At 36.5% G+C, this 16908-nt stretch overlaps 1 protein-coding gene across 10 annotated transcripts in view; it reads right to left on the reverse strand.

The window, feature by feature from the left end:
* The window catches only part of ATE1 (arginyltransferase 1), a 169402-nt gene that overhangs the window by 140278 nt on the left and 12216 nt on the right, over positions 1–16908 (reverse strand). For 8 of the 10 annotated variants that reach the window (XM_035030405.1, XM_035030434.1, XM_035030457.1 and 5 more), the window contains 2 exons: positions 11013–11245; positions 8863–8991 (listed from right to left, as the gene is read on the reverse strand). In XM_035030405.1, coding sequence (XP_034886296.1) covers positions 8863–8991; positions 11013–11245 — 362 coding nt within the window. Of the gene's footprint in view, positions 1–7823; positions 7953–8862; positions 8992–11012; positions 11246–16908 lie in introns of all 10 variants that reach the window. The other 2 variants (XM_035030439.1, XM_035030412.1) reach the window with 1 other exon arrangement.

Genomic DNA, 16908 nt, shown 5'->3' on the forward strand with positions numbered 1-16908 from the left:
TGGGTATTCATTGTAATCTTTCAACTTTTCTGTTTGTAAATATCAAAGTTTCAAAAAAGTTGGGCAAAAAATGGTAATATCACAAAAAAATTTTAAAAGATAGCTGTTCTAGAATAAAAAATATAATAACCAAATAGAATATAAAAACCTAGATTGGGAGCACCTGGGTGGCTCAGTTGGTTTAAGCATCTAACTCTCGATTTCAGCACAGGTCATGATCTCAGGGCTGTGCCCTGAACATGAAGCCTGCTTGGGATTCTCTCTCTCCCTCTCTCTCTGCCTCTCCCCCCTACTCATATATACACACACTCTCTAAAAAAAAACCTAGATTGGATATTAATTTTTTAAAAATGGGAAAATATAAATAAATATAGGACTCGATATTAGATGATATTTGTAAATCATTGTTAATTTTCTTATGTGTAACGATGACATTGTGTTTTGAGTAAGTACATCTTATTTTTCAGAGATTCACGCTAAAAAGCTTAGGAGTGGGCGCCTGGGTGGCTCAGCTGGTTAAGCGACTGCCTTCGGCTCAGGTCATGATCCTGGAGTCCCGGGATCGAGTCCCGCATCGGGCTCCCTGCTCGGCGGGGAGTCTGCTTCTCCCTCTGACCCTACCCCCTCTCATGCTCTCTCTGTCTCATTCTCTCTCTCAAATAAATAAATAAAATCTTAAAAAAAAAATAAAAATAAAAATAAAAAAGTAAAAAGCTTAGGAGTAAAATGTCACGTTTACAATATAAGTTAAAATGACTCTCACAAAAAAGATGAGGCAAACATGGATAAGTAATTATTGTTGAATCTAGGTGATGAGTATACGGGTGGTCAGTATACTATTCTTTCAATTTCCTTTTTGTTTGAAAGTCCGTAATAAAATTTAAAAAACAATTTTATCAATGCCTCAGAAATGTGAAGAGACCGCTGCAGCTATGAGTACAGTCTGTTTTTCAACGAGTTTAGAAAAGTTGAGGTCAATTTTATTTATTCTAAGGAACCAATGGCACTTAATAAATATTATTAGATAATGGTATTTTCTATAATACAATATCAATAAAATTCCAGCTCAGATCCTATGTTTATATATGAAATTAGTGGTATTTTGAAAAACAAAGATTCATAGGTCCTGGTTTTATACTGTATTATACAAAAGATAGGTCACAAATTACATCCATTTGATTTTATTTATATATTATTTTCTGAAAATCTGTTATCTATCTGAATGACTGAAAACAGCAATGGAAGCAAACATGCTGGAGTAATTCATCAAGTCCTTTACAATCTCACCATCTACAATTATGTGCTACTTCTCTAAGGATGTTAATTAAAAAGAACTGAACTGCTATTTTATATATCAAAGCAATCTATATTTATTTATCTTCTCATCAAATCTTTGAAAAAATAATCTACTTTTGGGGGTGCTGAAATGATTATTTTACGGTTACCAACAGAGTTAAAATGGATTTTATGCACTGATACGGTTGCTTCAAGCCTCCAAGTTACTATGCTGACTTTTATTTACTTTAAATGCTTTATAAGAGCAAAAAATGTATTTTCTTGAACACAAGTGAATTAGTTTCACCCATTATATTAACAAAATCACACCAGGGTGAGCTGCTGCACAGAGACCCTAAAGCAAGTCAGAAGAACACTTAAACTTTTCAGAGAACTTTTTGGCTTCTCTTCCTGCATCCGAGCACAGGGACACTGGCCATTCAATCATGCAGAAAACCGTAGTCATGTACAAGGGGAAATTACTTCTGCACTCTATAATTAATGAAATGGGTTCCTTCAAAATAAAATGCCACACTCAAGACTGGGAAGCAAAGTAATATGTTCAGATCAGTTTCTCAAGGCAGCCAACCCTACAGGTAGAGCGTGCTTACTCTATCTGTAAGCAATGGTTTAGCCAAGTGAAGTAAGAATTTCTAGGATGAACACACCAGGTGAAGGACCTCATCTACAGCCGTGACCCTCTCCTTACATGGAACCAACTCCAAGGCAGCTTTCAGGCTTGAAATTCCCTATTAATTAGCCCCAAATTTAATGATCTTACCTAGAGAAGACCAGAGGTATTGCTCCTGACCACCGCCCTGTGTATAAAGCAGGGCTATCATTCAGAGGAATGACCGTGTTCACTCCTAACTCCAGAGCAGAGGCACAAGGGGGCAGGCCACAAAAATAGAGACTGGCTCACCAATTCCCAAGGGAAGTAACTATATTTGGAACAGTGCATGAGATTTTGGTGATAAGCAAGTAAGAGAAGACCAGAAGTTTCATGAGGGCAACAAGTTAAACCACAGGCCCAACTGATATATCAGAGAGAAATAGAAAGAGACAGGCAGGAAGAGCCCACTTGGGGTCAGAACAAACTGTAAAGAATGGCCTCAAAAACTGCCCTGCAGAGGGGCCCAAGTTTAATTAAACCAGACTATAAAGCAATTTATGTCCCGGGACACTGCTGAAAACCACAGAGCAATTGGCCAGCAATTAGTGGAGCCTAAGAGCTGGGTCTGACACCAACAGAGACAAACATGCTAACAAACAGATCAGGGTAAGAAAAAACAGAAGACCACTATCATCCCCGGTTAGCTGCAATGCTCAAGGCTGAGCCCTAGGAAGTGACATCATAGACTTCTCCTACTTTATATAAATGTACACTCTCCTCTCTTCCCTACTGATTTTAAAACCAATTGTATAAAAGAGCATAATTATGTTGTTGGAATAACAAGTAATATATTTGATAACATCATCATAAAGAAGGTGGATGGGAACAAAGCTATAACACAGTAAGGAAATTATACTAAAGGGTAACTCAATTCCACTCCTATATTCCAAAGAGAAATGAGTATGTCCACATAACACTTGTACATGAATGTACACAGATTTTTTCACAAAAGCCAAAAAAATGAAAGCCACCCAAATGTCCACTGATGGATGCAGAAACAAAATGTGGTACGATGAAATATTATTATTCATCCATAAAAAGAAATACTGGTATACGGTAAAACACGGATGGACCTTAAAAACACTATGCTGTGTGAAAGAAGCCAGTCAATAAGAGACCACCTACTGTATAATTCCATTTGCATGAAATATCCAGATTAGGTTAATCCAGAGACAGAAAGTGGAACAGTCGTTGCCTAGAGCTGGGGTGTTCAGGAAAAAATGTGTGACTACTGATGGGTATGGGGTTTCTTTGTGGGATGATGAAATGTTCTGGCATTGGTGATAATGGTTGCATAACTGTAAACGTACTAAAAACCACTGAATCATATACTTTAAATGGGTGAATTATATCTCAATAAAGCTGTTATTAAAAAAAAAAAAGCATAGTGCAGGGTCTTGACCTGCAAGGTATTATTTTACGTTTATTTCTTAGAAACCATATTCAGAGAGATGACAGACAAATCAGCTTATAAGAAAAACTATCATTTCATATGTCTCTGAAAACTGTACGAATTCAGTTAGATGTCAGGTAAATAAAACGCTATGGATGATCTCAAAGTCAAAGGATTTATCAAACCCAATATAATATTTACCAAGCCATACTCACTTGCATGATATCATATCAAAGTACTGTTCTGTCAAAATCATTTTCACCAGTACAAATTTTCTGTAAGCATGTGACCCTATAAAATAGATCATTAAGGCAAAGCTATTTTGCTATAGTAAAGAAATCCATTACATATTTCTATTTAAACACATGGTCAAATCACATACCCAGAGTTCAGTACTGACAGCAGTGAATGTAAATCAAAAATGTACACTTCACTGCATACAAAAGGAAATAGAAATCTGAATGGCTCAAATTAAAATTTACTGTAGAATTTTAATTAAATGCCATGTTCATTTTTCTTAAAAAAATACATACCACTTTTATAGTATGGATTACTACCCTACAGTATGCATCATTTACACCAAACATTAGAGTTGTCCCATAATATATAACAAAATTGAGAAAACATAACCTAGCACACAGACAGAAGAATACAAAGCCTTCTCTAAAAAGCCTCAATCAGGGTACCTGGGTGGCTCAGTCAGTTAAGCATCCAACTCTTCATCTCAGCTCAGGTCTTGATCTCAGAATTGTGAGTTCAAGCCCCATGGTCGCAGGGAGGGGAAGCCTCATTCATACCTTAAGTCTGAATACAGACCACCACCCTGAAGCCTCTCCAGATGCTAAGTTCCAGATGCTGGTTTCTGATTAGTATCTTCCCACAGTTAGTTATCCCACAGGCTTCTCAAACTCAACCTAGCCGACACAGAACTCATTTTCTGTCCCAAAATGCACAAATTCTTCTTCCTCTTGTATTTCTTATCTCAGATAAGGTCACCATCATCTACCCAGCCATGCAAGCCAGAAACGAAAAATCAATCTGGATTCGTCCCTCTCCTCCATTTCCAACTCCCAAACATCCTTCAAGTCAAACACCAAATCCTCATCAACTCTACCTCCAAAGTGTCTGCTGTACCCTCACCATCCTCTTCCTACCAGTATGACTTCAAGTCCATCATACCTCACTGGCTCTGCCTCAAGTCTCACCACTTTTAAATAAAACCTGGCCAACATTATTGTGGGAACCACTCATCTACTCCTCTTAAAACATGTGGTTCAAATAAGCACCTTCCTCCACCTAAACTCTTGGGTGAGGCATGTGATCCAAACATGACCAGAGTTCTCCATCCTCCAGTCACAATGACTGGTTCAGGGATAAGAATTTATCTCAAGTTGGGCCAATCAGTACCTTCCTTGGGACTTCTTACTGAAATAAGAAAAGAAGTGCACATTATTTTTTGCTGAGATCACTCGCTGTGAGAATAACGTACCTTAAACTGGCAGTATTCATCTCTGCCACCATGTGCCTGAGTCAGATTCAATCCTTACAAAGAAAGCAAGCTGGGAGACCACAAGCAAGAAGCACTAATGGTATTTTCCTGAGATCTAATGAAGCCAAAACTTCTTTGTTATATACGCAAATAAATCCTTTCTTTAAAAAAATCAATTCAACTTTGCTTTCTGTTGCCTCTCAAGTCCTAACACATTTCTTAACAACTAAATGGAATTCTCCAGCTCCACTATCTAAAATCCTTCAATCATTCTTTATTACTATTAAGGTTAAAGTCCAAGACCTTAAGGTCTGCAAATTCTGGCCCCTTGATTATTTGATGGCATAGTAATCAACTTTGGCACTGCAAAACACCATAAGCAAAGTAAAAAGATAAATGACAAACTAAAGAGGAGTATCTGCAACTTTTATCCCAAGGGCTTAGGTCCTTAATATATAAACAGTTTCTAAGAAATGGAAGAAAAAAAGTACTCCTAGGAAAACAAGCAAAACTATGACCACATGGTTCACATAAGATAAAACTCAAATGGATTTTAAACATAAGAAAACATGCTCAATTTCATTTATAATAAAAGGAATGAAAATTAAAATGACATAAATTTCATTTGCATGTATATGGCAAAAACTCACAATTCTTATAAAATCTCAGTGACCAAGGCCATGGAGGGATAAGCATTCACATAGACTGCTGGCTACAAAAGGGTACAACCCCTGTGAAGAGGAATCCCTCTGGAGAGGAATTGACCCAGCAATCTGGAAGCTTATCACAAAGACACAGTGACAAAAATACAAACAATTCTATGTACAAGGGTACTCACTGCAACACTATGAAAGGGTAAAAGACTAGAAATCGCCAAATAGCCACCAGTAAAGGTCAGAATGAAGAAACCATGCAAGTACTCAGCAGCTAGAAAATGAAGATCTTTATATATTGTTCTTGTGTGACCTCCAAGTATAGTATGTCTGTATAATAAAGGGGAAACATGTGCATGTATATGTGTATGTACTGGTATGTTGTAAAACATGCACACACAGAGATACACATACACACACACACACCATATATACAGAGAGATCACACAAAAGCACACACACAGATACCACATGTATATGTGCTTACATTTTCAAAAAGTATCATTAGAAGCAAAATTAATTCTACGACAAACGACCCAGTTTCTTTTAAAAATGCTATTAAAAACAAGAGGGAAATTTATTTTAAATTAAAAGATGTTCAACCAAATGGGATGTATAGATCTTACAAGAATCCCGATCCAAACAAACCAACTATAAAAAGACATTTAAAAAAAAGACATTTTTGAGACAACTAAAGAAAATCTAACATGTACTAGGCATGAGATGACATAATTATTGTTAAGCTTGCTGGGCATGATTATGGTACTGTAGTTATGTATTTTTTTAAAGTTTATAACTTTTAATCTAGAGATTTCCCTCCTTTTTTTAAAAAACACTGTTTATTATAGATTTGTCTTACAGAAGTGCCCAGGTATCATTTTAAATAATCCTTTATCCCTCATATTTTTTGTGAACCAGTTATTCCATCTAGAAGCTTAGAATTCAGGTTCAGTTTCTTCAGCAAGAATATTCCATAGGTGGCATTTTATACTTCTTACATATAGTCCTGTTGCCAAGAATGCCCTTTTCCCCTTTGGCCTGACAAACATTTACTTATCCTTTAAGACTTGGCTCAGAAGTCACCTCCTTCGGAAAACCTCCTTAACCTGCAGTCCCATACTAAGCTGACTTCCCCTACTTACTAATCCAATAGCTAACCCTAATGGCATTGGAACTGCCTGCCCCTCTGTTGCCACAATCAGGCTGTGAACACCATTAGCAATGGACTAGTCTGCAGGACTGGACTCCATGGAGGCCTGAAGCCTAAGTGGGTGAAGTTCCAGGAAAGTAATCTTTACCCAGTAAACACATCAGATCATGGCCTGGTGTCATGGCCCAACCATTCATACCTGGTAGGCAGGCAGCACAAAGCCAAAATCTCCAGGGTAACAGGAAGGAGTAATGTTCAGGAGTAAGACCCCCTGAGAATATCAAAGGGAGGTTTTTGCATCTGGCAAACTCCTTACTATTTGTAAACACTATCATCCACAGCTGCATGGCTCAATGGGGAACTTATGGAAGCACTTCCCAAACTGGAATGGGCATTCAAATTGCCCAGAGACCTAATTCAAAATGCAGATTTGGATTCAGCAGGGCTGAAGTGGGACCCTAGATTCTGCATCCCAGGTGGATGCTGTTGGTCTGCAGACCACACTTGACCCAGTAAGGTTCTGGGAAACCTAAAAGTCAGCCCTCTCTCAGGGAACATACAGCATTAACTCTTGTCTTACTCTCTTTTAATCTAACACGGTCTGTGTCATTAAAACAAACAAATCTAAATTTTAAGTCTTCTGCATCTGTTGGCACCTTTCTTCTAATATATCCCTCCTGTGACAACTACGCAATCTCTCATTCATCTAGATCTCTCCAGTCTGGAAAATATAAGCCCTCAGTAAATGCTTGTTAAATGATAGTCTATATAATCTCAACATATTTAATTCTTTTCCACCGCCTTCTTGTTAAGGTATCCTTGTTCACTGGTCCATTTTTCCCATTTGATTATCAGCTCCTCAGAGGCAGAGATTCTTCCCTTTGTGCCGTGGCCCATGGTCTGGTCTGGCACATAAGCAGCAGTCAGTGGTGTTTGCTGACTCAGCCTGATGACTGAACATGTACACACACTACGCAGGTTCTGAGAACCCTGAATACAAACCTATCCTTTTTTCTGAGGGACTTAAATGCTCACATGTAGGACTTGTTTTCACAAAAGTTTAGTAACATACACTGAAAAGGATCATCAGCTTTACTTAACAAATAAGGAAAGAGCAAAAGAAAGTTCTATATTATGCTTCTTCATAGACAACCTCATCGAGATAGGAAAAAACGTTTCACAAAAGGTACCTCAGTCTTCCCACATTCATCAGGCGGATCCTGGTGGATGGCCATTTGATACTTGACATATAAAGAAAATGACTGGCTGAAGGACGACTTGAACTCTGGGTCCTCAAAGGAGACAGGTACTAACCTCACCTTCAGAGCAAGGAAAATACAAGCAAATGCTATTGAAACATCTCTACCTGCTGATGTGCTTCTGAAGGTGAGGCTAGAGTAAGATCTCCGCAAATCCACTTCCAAAGCTCAGCGCTGGAGTTTTTCATGAAATAAATAAACCCTGGAACGTGCTGACTGGCCCAGAGCCTAAAGCTCTAACTTTATACTAACACTTAGGAGAATTTTTAACTCCTAAGGGCCAGGACAATTTATTTTTCTTTTGTTTTTTACCCTTTCCACCTATTGTGGTTCTATGCACAGAGTCAACACTATTGCTCATGGTAGTGGTCACTACTTTTGTCCCCTCTACCAGTATTGTTTTAAGATTTTTCCCCTTCCACATTTTTCTTGGATATTCTGATTTACAAAATTACAAGCATATGAGAACTTCTATTAAAATACTCTATTATCTTTAAAAAAATTCTACTATCTTACTTTTCTAGTCCCACTCAGTTGTGTATAATTTAGCTGTCATGAACTCTGTCTATACATGACTTTTAAATGGAGATAAAGCCTATTAACCATGTTGTGCAAAGTATGCCTATCATAAAAATATAAAGCCTTTTTTGCTTTTTTCCTCATAAATATTTTATCTTAGAGTTCTATTATTAATTTTTAGATAAATACATCCAGACATAGCGACTTTAAAGATAATTCATTTTACGTGTTACTTTCCACTTTGCAGTTACACGTGACTGGCACTTAACGTGTCCTAGGTAAAATTTGCACTTTCAGAATGTCCGTTACTCCACATTCCTATCATTTTGCAGATATGCTGCAAATTGAATATAAATAAAATGTACCACAAATAAATCAAGTTATAATACAATGGTATCAAATGGAGGGGGAAGTTCCATTTGCACAGAAAAATTACACTTGGCCTGCTGACCTGGCTCACAGTTGGTTTATCAGGTGGATCCTTGTGAATAACCATCTGGTAACGTTTATAGACCTGGTAAGACTCCTGAAATGTGGCTTTGAACTGAGAACTTGGTGGAGATGATCTCACCACCCTCACCTTCAGAAGGAGTTAAAAAACAATGTTCGTTAATTAATTTATTTATTCCACAGAATATGCATTAACAGTTACTCCCACCCAAAAAGAACCAAAAGTTTCCATACAAATATTAAAGCATAAACATACGATAATATTTTAACATTAAAAATTAACAAGATAGTAAATTTTTTTAAAAAGTTATTTCTCCAACTTACAGACTCATTAAAAAGGCAGAGGATCCCGTCTAAACTCTTAAGACTAAGATCTATGACTGAATTATGGAAGACTGACTCTATTGTAAAATGGCAGGATACTTCTGGCACTCAAGACACAAACACAAATAAATACTCTTGAATTCTAGTTGTATGCAACTCACCTTCAGTAAATCATTCAGAAAAACTAAAAATGTGAATATATTTTCTAGACACTCTTCATGCATCACTCCTAACTCTAAACTTACAGATTTTGTTTTTGTAAGTGTGAAAGACAACCCTCACAAAGTATTCCTATTTCATGGCATAGTTAAGAATGAAGACCCTAAAGTTAGATTTCTTTTACTCAAATTTTCAATGTCACCATCTTGGTCAAGCAAATAAATTTACCTCTCTGTGCCTTAGTTTCCTCACAAATAAAATAAGGATGAGTTAACAGTAACTGCACAGTAATGGTGAACATTTATTTTAACACTGATTATTCACTAACCAGTTAAAATGTGTTAGCAAAACAGAAGAGTAAAACAGAAAATCGAATGCAGTATAATAAAAGGGCTAACTGGAAAATTTTCACGTGTGCCATAAGAAGCAATTCTTCTGCAAAGAAAGAGTAATATACGGTGGACAAAAAGTCTCTGCCCATCCAAGGTATCATTATGTTAAAAAAGTAAAAGCTGCTGGGGCACCTGGGTGGCTCAGTCCGTTAAGCGGCTGCTTTCAGCTCAGGTCATGATCTTGGGGTCTTGGGATCGAGCCCCACATCCGGTTCCCTGCTTAGCGGAGAGCCTGTTTCTCCCTCTCCATCTGCCTGTCACTCTGCCTACTTGTGCTCTCTCTCTGTCTCTCTCTCTGTCAAATAAATAAATAAAATCTTAAAAAAAAAAAAGTAAAAGCTGCCTACTACAGAACTGCTATTACATACTTTAAGTAGTATGTTCAATTCTCTTTACAATTTGAGAAGAAGAAAGTCAATACCAAAATCAGAGCAGTTAAGGAATTACAATAGTCAAAGTTGTTAAGACTTATGTCTGATAATATATATGATCCTAAGGTTTAGATTGCATTAAAGTTAATTTTCAATATCAGATCCTTAGCAAAGCCCTTAGATGGTATTAAGCTACAAATTCAAAGGCTGACCAGTTATTAATGAGATATGAGAATATAATAAAATCATTATCATTAATGTTTCGGAAAAAAAATGTATAAACACCAAATACTGAAGAATGTAGATTTAATCTGGGATGTAAACAAAAAATAATAGGAATACTCTGAAAGTAATCATACTATGCCTACAGAGGTTTGAGAGAATTACTGAGAGAGGATTAAAGTAGTACAACTTAGTACTATTTAGTTAATTCCTAATTGCTGGCTCGCATATGTACTACCATTTGTTGCCTTAATGAAGATCAGGATACTAGAATGGATAAAACAGTGATTTTCCTGGTGTGATCTATTCTCCTTCACAATCTAACCAAAATTGCTAACAGTGAAATTTTAAATAGTATGTTTTGTCACTTTAACTACTAAATTTCAATCAAGGGATACAAAAAGCCAGAGTCCCTTACATAGTAACATGCTAAAACTGGAATTATCTTCACAACTTTAGTAGCCAAACTGCCTGAAGTATTTATTTTAAATCTTAAAAAAAAAAAAAAAAAAGGTTTTTGTCAAATAGCAGTTAACCTAGTAAATACAAATGCTACTCCATCCCAATTCACTTTAATTTCCCATTATTTAAACAGCAAAATATCAACTTAGTATAACCTCAAATGAAAATAATCAAGGTACCAACAACAACAAAAAAATAAAACAAAACACCCTCCAAAGTACCTCTAACTTGTGTGATGCGTTCTCTGGTAAAGATTCAAAAATTAAATCTTCAAGTGATTTGGGCTGGTTGGATTTATTAGCCTTTGGTGGGAACAAAGATGGTGGTTCACCTTGAGCCTGGAAACCCTCAAGTTCTCCAGCTGGGTTCTGCTGCATGAGTTTTAACCTTTTCCTTTCTTTCCGGATTTCCTTTGCTTTCCGACATGGAGGCTTACTCAAATCTGCCCCTTTGCCTAAAAACAATTGCAAAATATTAGACCAATCACATTTGACTCTAGAAATGTTTTTTTCCCCCAAAAGTCTCAAAGATTCTACAGAATTAAGTCTAAAGAGTTCCAATAGCTAGATTAGCTTTGTAAGTAGATGTTTCAGAAGATTCTGGTGTAGAGCTCTAAGTTGATCTTAAAATTCTATCTCAGAAGTAGGGACTGTCAAAGAAAGTAAATAGTCACAGAAACTTCACACAGCTCTTACTGTGAAAATTTTTAAAAAAATTAATATTCATCCACTTCTCTGCCTTTATATTATAAGTTGAAAAAAACATAATCAAATATCTTCTACTACAGGACACGGGTATTTCCATCCCATTCCTGAGGGACATTTCTCTCAAAGCACTGGTGACATAAATACATGCTTAGGACCTGGGTGTAAATGAGTACCGACCCCAGAAAACATTCTGGCAGGTTTTTTGATGAAAAAATACCCTTGCTTACTTGAAAGTATTTGTGTCTCTCCATCTAACAATTGGATGGGGTCTCATTTGTTCAGCTCCAGTTAATGAAAGTTTTGTTTGAATTAAAAGAGCAAATATCAAACTGAAAGGCCTTTAAGATATAAAAATTTTAGCTACAATAAACCACAAACTTTAGTGAGTGCCCTTTCATCTACCAAAAAGTCTTCAAGGACTTGATGTTGAGAAGATCATTAAGAGTTAGAGGCAAAAAAAAAGAGAGGCAAATAACGAACACAAATGAAAACTTCAAAATAATTTAAATGCCCAATAACAGAATAATTATACAATTTTTAAAACAGCTAAGCAACAGAATATCAGTCATTAGAAATGCTTAGGATTTTCAGGGATTTGTCATTACACAAGGTTAAAAAATAATTCCACTTATGTATAAATAGACACATGAAAAATCTTTAGAAAAAAGCCTGGAAAGAAACATGACAGTCATTTTACATGGGTTTAGAAGTAGAGAAAGGACTTTTTTTGCTTTTTTTTTCTTGCAGTGTTCTCTTTTCTCCAAATTCTCTAACAATAAACATACCTTTGTAATTTTTTTAAAGTCATTAACAAAATAAAAATGCTATTTTAAGATTCTAAAACAGTATTTACAAATCATATAAAAGTCAGCAATATGAAGTTTTACAAGACTAGCAAGTTCAATTTTATAGAAAAGAAAATCAAGACCCACGGTGTTAAGGGACTTGCCAGAGACCAAAAGCTGGTCAAAAGAGATGAATCTGTTGTAGGGCGCCCAGGTGATTCAGCTGGTTGAGCGTCTGGCTCTCGATTTTGCTCAGGTCAGGATCTCAGAGTCATGAGATGGAGTCCCGGGTCAGGCTCCACGCTTAGCATGGAGTCTGCTTGGGATACTCCCTCTCCCTCTGCCCCTGATGATGCACGCTCGCTCTCTCAAACAAATAATAATCTTATTAAAAAAAAACCAAACAAATCTGATGAGAAAATAGTGAGTTCACAAATAGTAAAATCATATTACAACTTCACTAACATTTTTTCCAATTAAAAACAAACTTTACGTATAAAAACAGACTTTGAATAAGTCTAATAACCAGGCAACAAAGGACTGATTCTATAATTAACCATTACTCTATTGCCTTAAAGAATGAATTTTCTTTGTCCTGGGAACCTGTCTCCTCAAATTTGCTCTGAGAGGCACAAGAGCATTTGGTTAAGAGCACACACTCTGACATGGGCTGCCTGAGGTCATCTCTGTCACTGGCTAGATGATCTTGGGCAAGTTTCCTTGTCCATACAAAAAAGATAATAACCAGTACTACCTATGGAGCTCTATGAGGATTAAATGAGTTAACACGTATGTAGCTCATAAAACAATACCCACTGTTGGGCACCTGGGTGGCTCAGTTGGTTAAGCATCTGCCTTTGGCTCAGGCACGATCCCAGAGTCCTGGGATTGAACCCTGCGTCGGCTCCCCCCATTCAGCGGGGACTCTGCTTTTCCCTCTGCCCCTCCTCCCTACTCATGCATGCCCTCTTTCTCCCTCTCTCTCTCTCTCAAATAAATAAATAAAATCTTCAAAAAAAAAAACCAAAACAAAACAATACCTATTATTTAATTAAGGTTATCTATTATCATTAGCTATTATATGCACCACCAATCCCTACAATGTTTTAGCTATACAGGTCCTCCATAAATGGTAATAAGGGAAAAAAAAAAAAAAATCCTGCATTTTCTAAAAGTTACTCAAAACTACATTCCCTACCAAAGTCTTAAAACTATGAACAAATTATAAAACTACAGTGAACTGAGAAACAAGTTTCAACATTTTTATGAGAGACCAGCTTTACACTAATTAATTCATTGGACTAAGCAATCCTTATCGTGCTTGCTTTACTCTCCACATATGTACTATCACATTATCAACTGAAATAGACAGCAAATTAGGATTTCAGCTTACTTAGGGGATAAAGATCTCCCCAGATCAATAAGATCCTTCAAAAGAACAGGAGCAGATCAATATAAAATCAGTATACCATACCAACCCTGCACCCACAGAGGTTCAAACCACTCAAGGATCCCAGATTAGTCCCAAGAGTTTTGAATAGAGTTCAACAGACCTGCATAATTTCTAATTAAGTTTCAGGAAATATACTTTTAACATTTTTTTTTTTTTAAGATTTTATTTATTTATTTATTTAACAGAGAGAGACATAGCGAGAGCAGGAACACAAGCAGGGGGAGTGGCAGAGGGAGAAGCAGGCCTCCCGCCGAGCAGGGAGCCCGATGCGGGGCTCGATCCCAGGACCCTGGGATCATGACCTGAGCCGAAGGCAGACGCTTAACGACTGAGCCACCCAGGCGCCCTACTTTTAACATTTTTAAAATAAAAAGGAAATGAATGCTTTCAGAGAAAATCCAAAGATTCCTACATTTTAAAATTGTCTTACATTTCTAGTGAGAAATATCCTAAGGGGAAAATACCTGCAAACTCTTTTTTATGGTTTCAGTAATCACACTGCTGAAGATAAGGTTGGTACTGTTCTTCTAAACTGTTGTGTACAGTAGGGTAAAGCAAGTGGGTAACTGCAATATTCCAATTCTAATTCTACCACTCTCTGTGTCCTTGAGAACCAGGTTTCTCAGTGTGGAAGAAAGAAGATCCAAATGTCAAACAAACATGTAAAAATATGACAGTCCTGAATTTGAACTCTAAGTATCAACATGACCTCTCATGACCCCTTACGTCTGTTCATTGAAAAAGCCTAGAAACCAATGACCAAGCCAGTAGCCATAATGGTCACATCTAGTCTAGTTGATGATCTCCAAATACCATTTTCCACTAAAAGAAACCAGGACTCCTTGGAGAAATGGCTGTACAAGATGATCCAGGAGCATCATGTCATAGGAAGCTGCCAAGAGTACTACCATTTTATCCTAAAAAAAACCCTAGAAGCCAACTTAGAGAAATTCCCACAGGACAGAGAATTAAAACATAGCCAATGTGTTTAGACCCATGAGTTCACAATGATGGATGGATGGATGGAAGGAAGGAAAGACAAAAGAAAGGAAAGGAAAGGAAAGGAAGGAAGAAATTAACTAGTCATTGTTAGAAGAATTATTTTGTAGGATGGAAAATAAAATGCAATAATCAAGAATTCCTCTTGCCTTTGCTATGAGTTCTATGGGAAACAAACAGATGAGATGAAGGTTCTGTTTATGGAAGTATCCAGCTAGTAAATGAAAAATGAATGACAGACTTAGAATATCTAATGGATCAATGGATTTAGGCACTAAGCATTGATCCATGGCTATTAGCATTAAAAAAGAGAGGTACCCAGATATTATGTGTCTCCTGAAAGAACATCCCACCACCCATGAAGTAACCTCACCTATCCTCAAATAAATAATTTGAACTCAAATCTGATTAAGACTTCTCTCTCTCCCCAAAAAAGCAAACAAACCAGAAACACCAAAAAACAAAATACAATTTAATCTTGAATCTGGTCTGATTTAATCTTGAATCTCTAGATCCAACAATCAGTTTATAGGCAGGTACAGGAATATGTTAAACTGCACTGCAGATGTAATTAAATAACCCAGAACAACCAACCTAGTTTCTTCAACAAACAAAGTGCAAATAAAAAAGTGGGAGTGATGGAAGGAACCTACAGATCTACAGAGAGTTTTCTAATTGTGTCAACCAACTACAATATGTGGCTGTATTTGTATCCTGATGCAAACAAAATTGGAAACTTAAACATAGACTATTCAGTAACATTAAGGAATCTTACTTAGGTGTAATGGTGGGAGTATGAATATGTATTTGAAAGTTCTTCTATTTTTTTTTTAAAGATGTATTTATTTTAGAGAGCAAGAGAAAGTATTCACAGACTTGAGTGGAGAGAGGGGCAGAGGAAGACACTCTCAAGCAGACTCCCCACTGCACATGGAGCCCAAGTCGGGTCTTAATTTCATGACCCATGAGATCATGACCTGAGCTGAAATCCTGAATGGGATGCTTAACTGACTGAGCTACGTAGGCACAAGTTCGTATCTTTTAGAGAACCATTCTGACATATGGGATGATATAATGTCTGGAATTTGCTTCAATATAGTACTGGGGGGGCGGGGACAACTGGATGATGAGTATCGATGATCCAAGAGTGCCCATCATGAGTCAGTAACAGTGTCACATAAGAGCAGGGTACGTGGAAGTTCATTATAATGGTCTATGTTTCCAAAATGAAGGTTTTTAAAATTTAATAAACTCTAAGTAATATTTACAATAAACAAAATAATAAACGAACTGACCCTATCACCCAAGACAGTAAGAGTTGAAAGAAATTATCTAAATCATTCAGAACATTTCATTAGACTATTCTTACTAATTAGGATGAAATCTCAGTTGGCAACCCCTTAAACGCCATGAAAGCCTTCGTAAGAAAAACTATTCAAGGAAAATGCAAATGCACAGTTTTCTGTATGTTAACATGATTTAGATAAGAAAAACTACAATAGTAATAAAAATGTCTCCTTTGGATCATTCTATATAAATAAACATAAGAACAAATTCAGGAACTGAAGCATAACCATCCAAACTGACATTTAATGAAGTAATTTTTTTAAAAAGTCATACAAACACATGCATGCACATATATATGTATATATAATAAACCCATTTAATGTTGGATACTTTTTTTTTTTTTAAAGGTTTCTTTATGTGAGAGAGAATGAGCACGCGAGCAGGGGGAGGGACAGAAGAATAGAAAGAATCTCCAGCAGACTCTGTGCTGAGCCCAGAGCCAGACATGGGGCTTGATCCCAGGATTAGGAGATCATGACCTGAGCCGAAATGAAGAGTTGGACACTTAACCAACTGAGCCACCCAGGTGTCCCAATTCTGTATATATTTTATAACCCAATTCTTTTACAAAATATAGAAAAAAAATTTTTGACCTTATTAAAGGTGAAGTTAAATATCAAAATTTGGAAATTTTTAAACTAAAATTCATTATGATTACATAAAGAAATCTAATGATAAACTAGAGAACTTTAATGTCTGTATCTTGAACATAATACCTAAAATTTACTTTGTCTCACTTCACACAAAAAACAAAAATGTTTAGCAGCACATCTTTTCCAGATAAAAATTTGATTCTCAAACCTCCAGGGTCCTAAGGTAGTAAGAA

Source organism: Mirounga leonina, unplaced genomic scaffold, assembly GCF_011800145.1.
Source record: "Mirounga leonina isolate KUSES-001 unplaced genomic scaffold, KU_Mleo_1.0 Mir_114, whole genome shotgun sequence".
NCBI classification, from domain to species: domain Eukaryota; kingdom Metazoa; phylum Chordata; class Mammalia; order Carnivora; family Phocidae; genus Mirounga; species Mirounga leonina.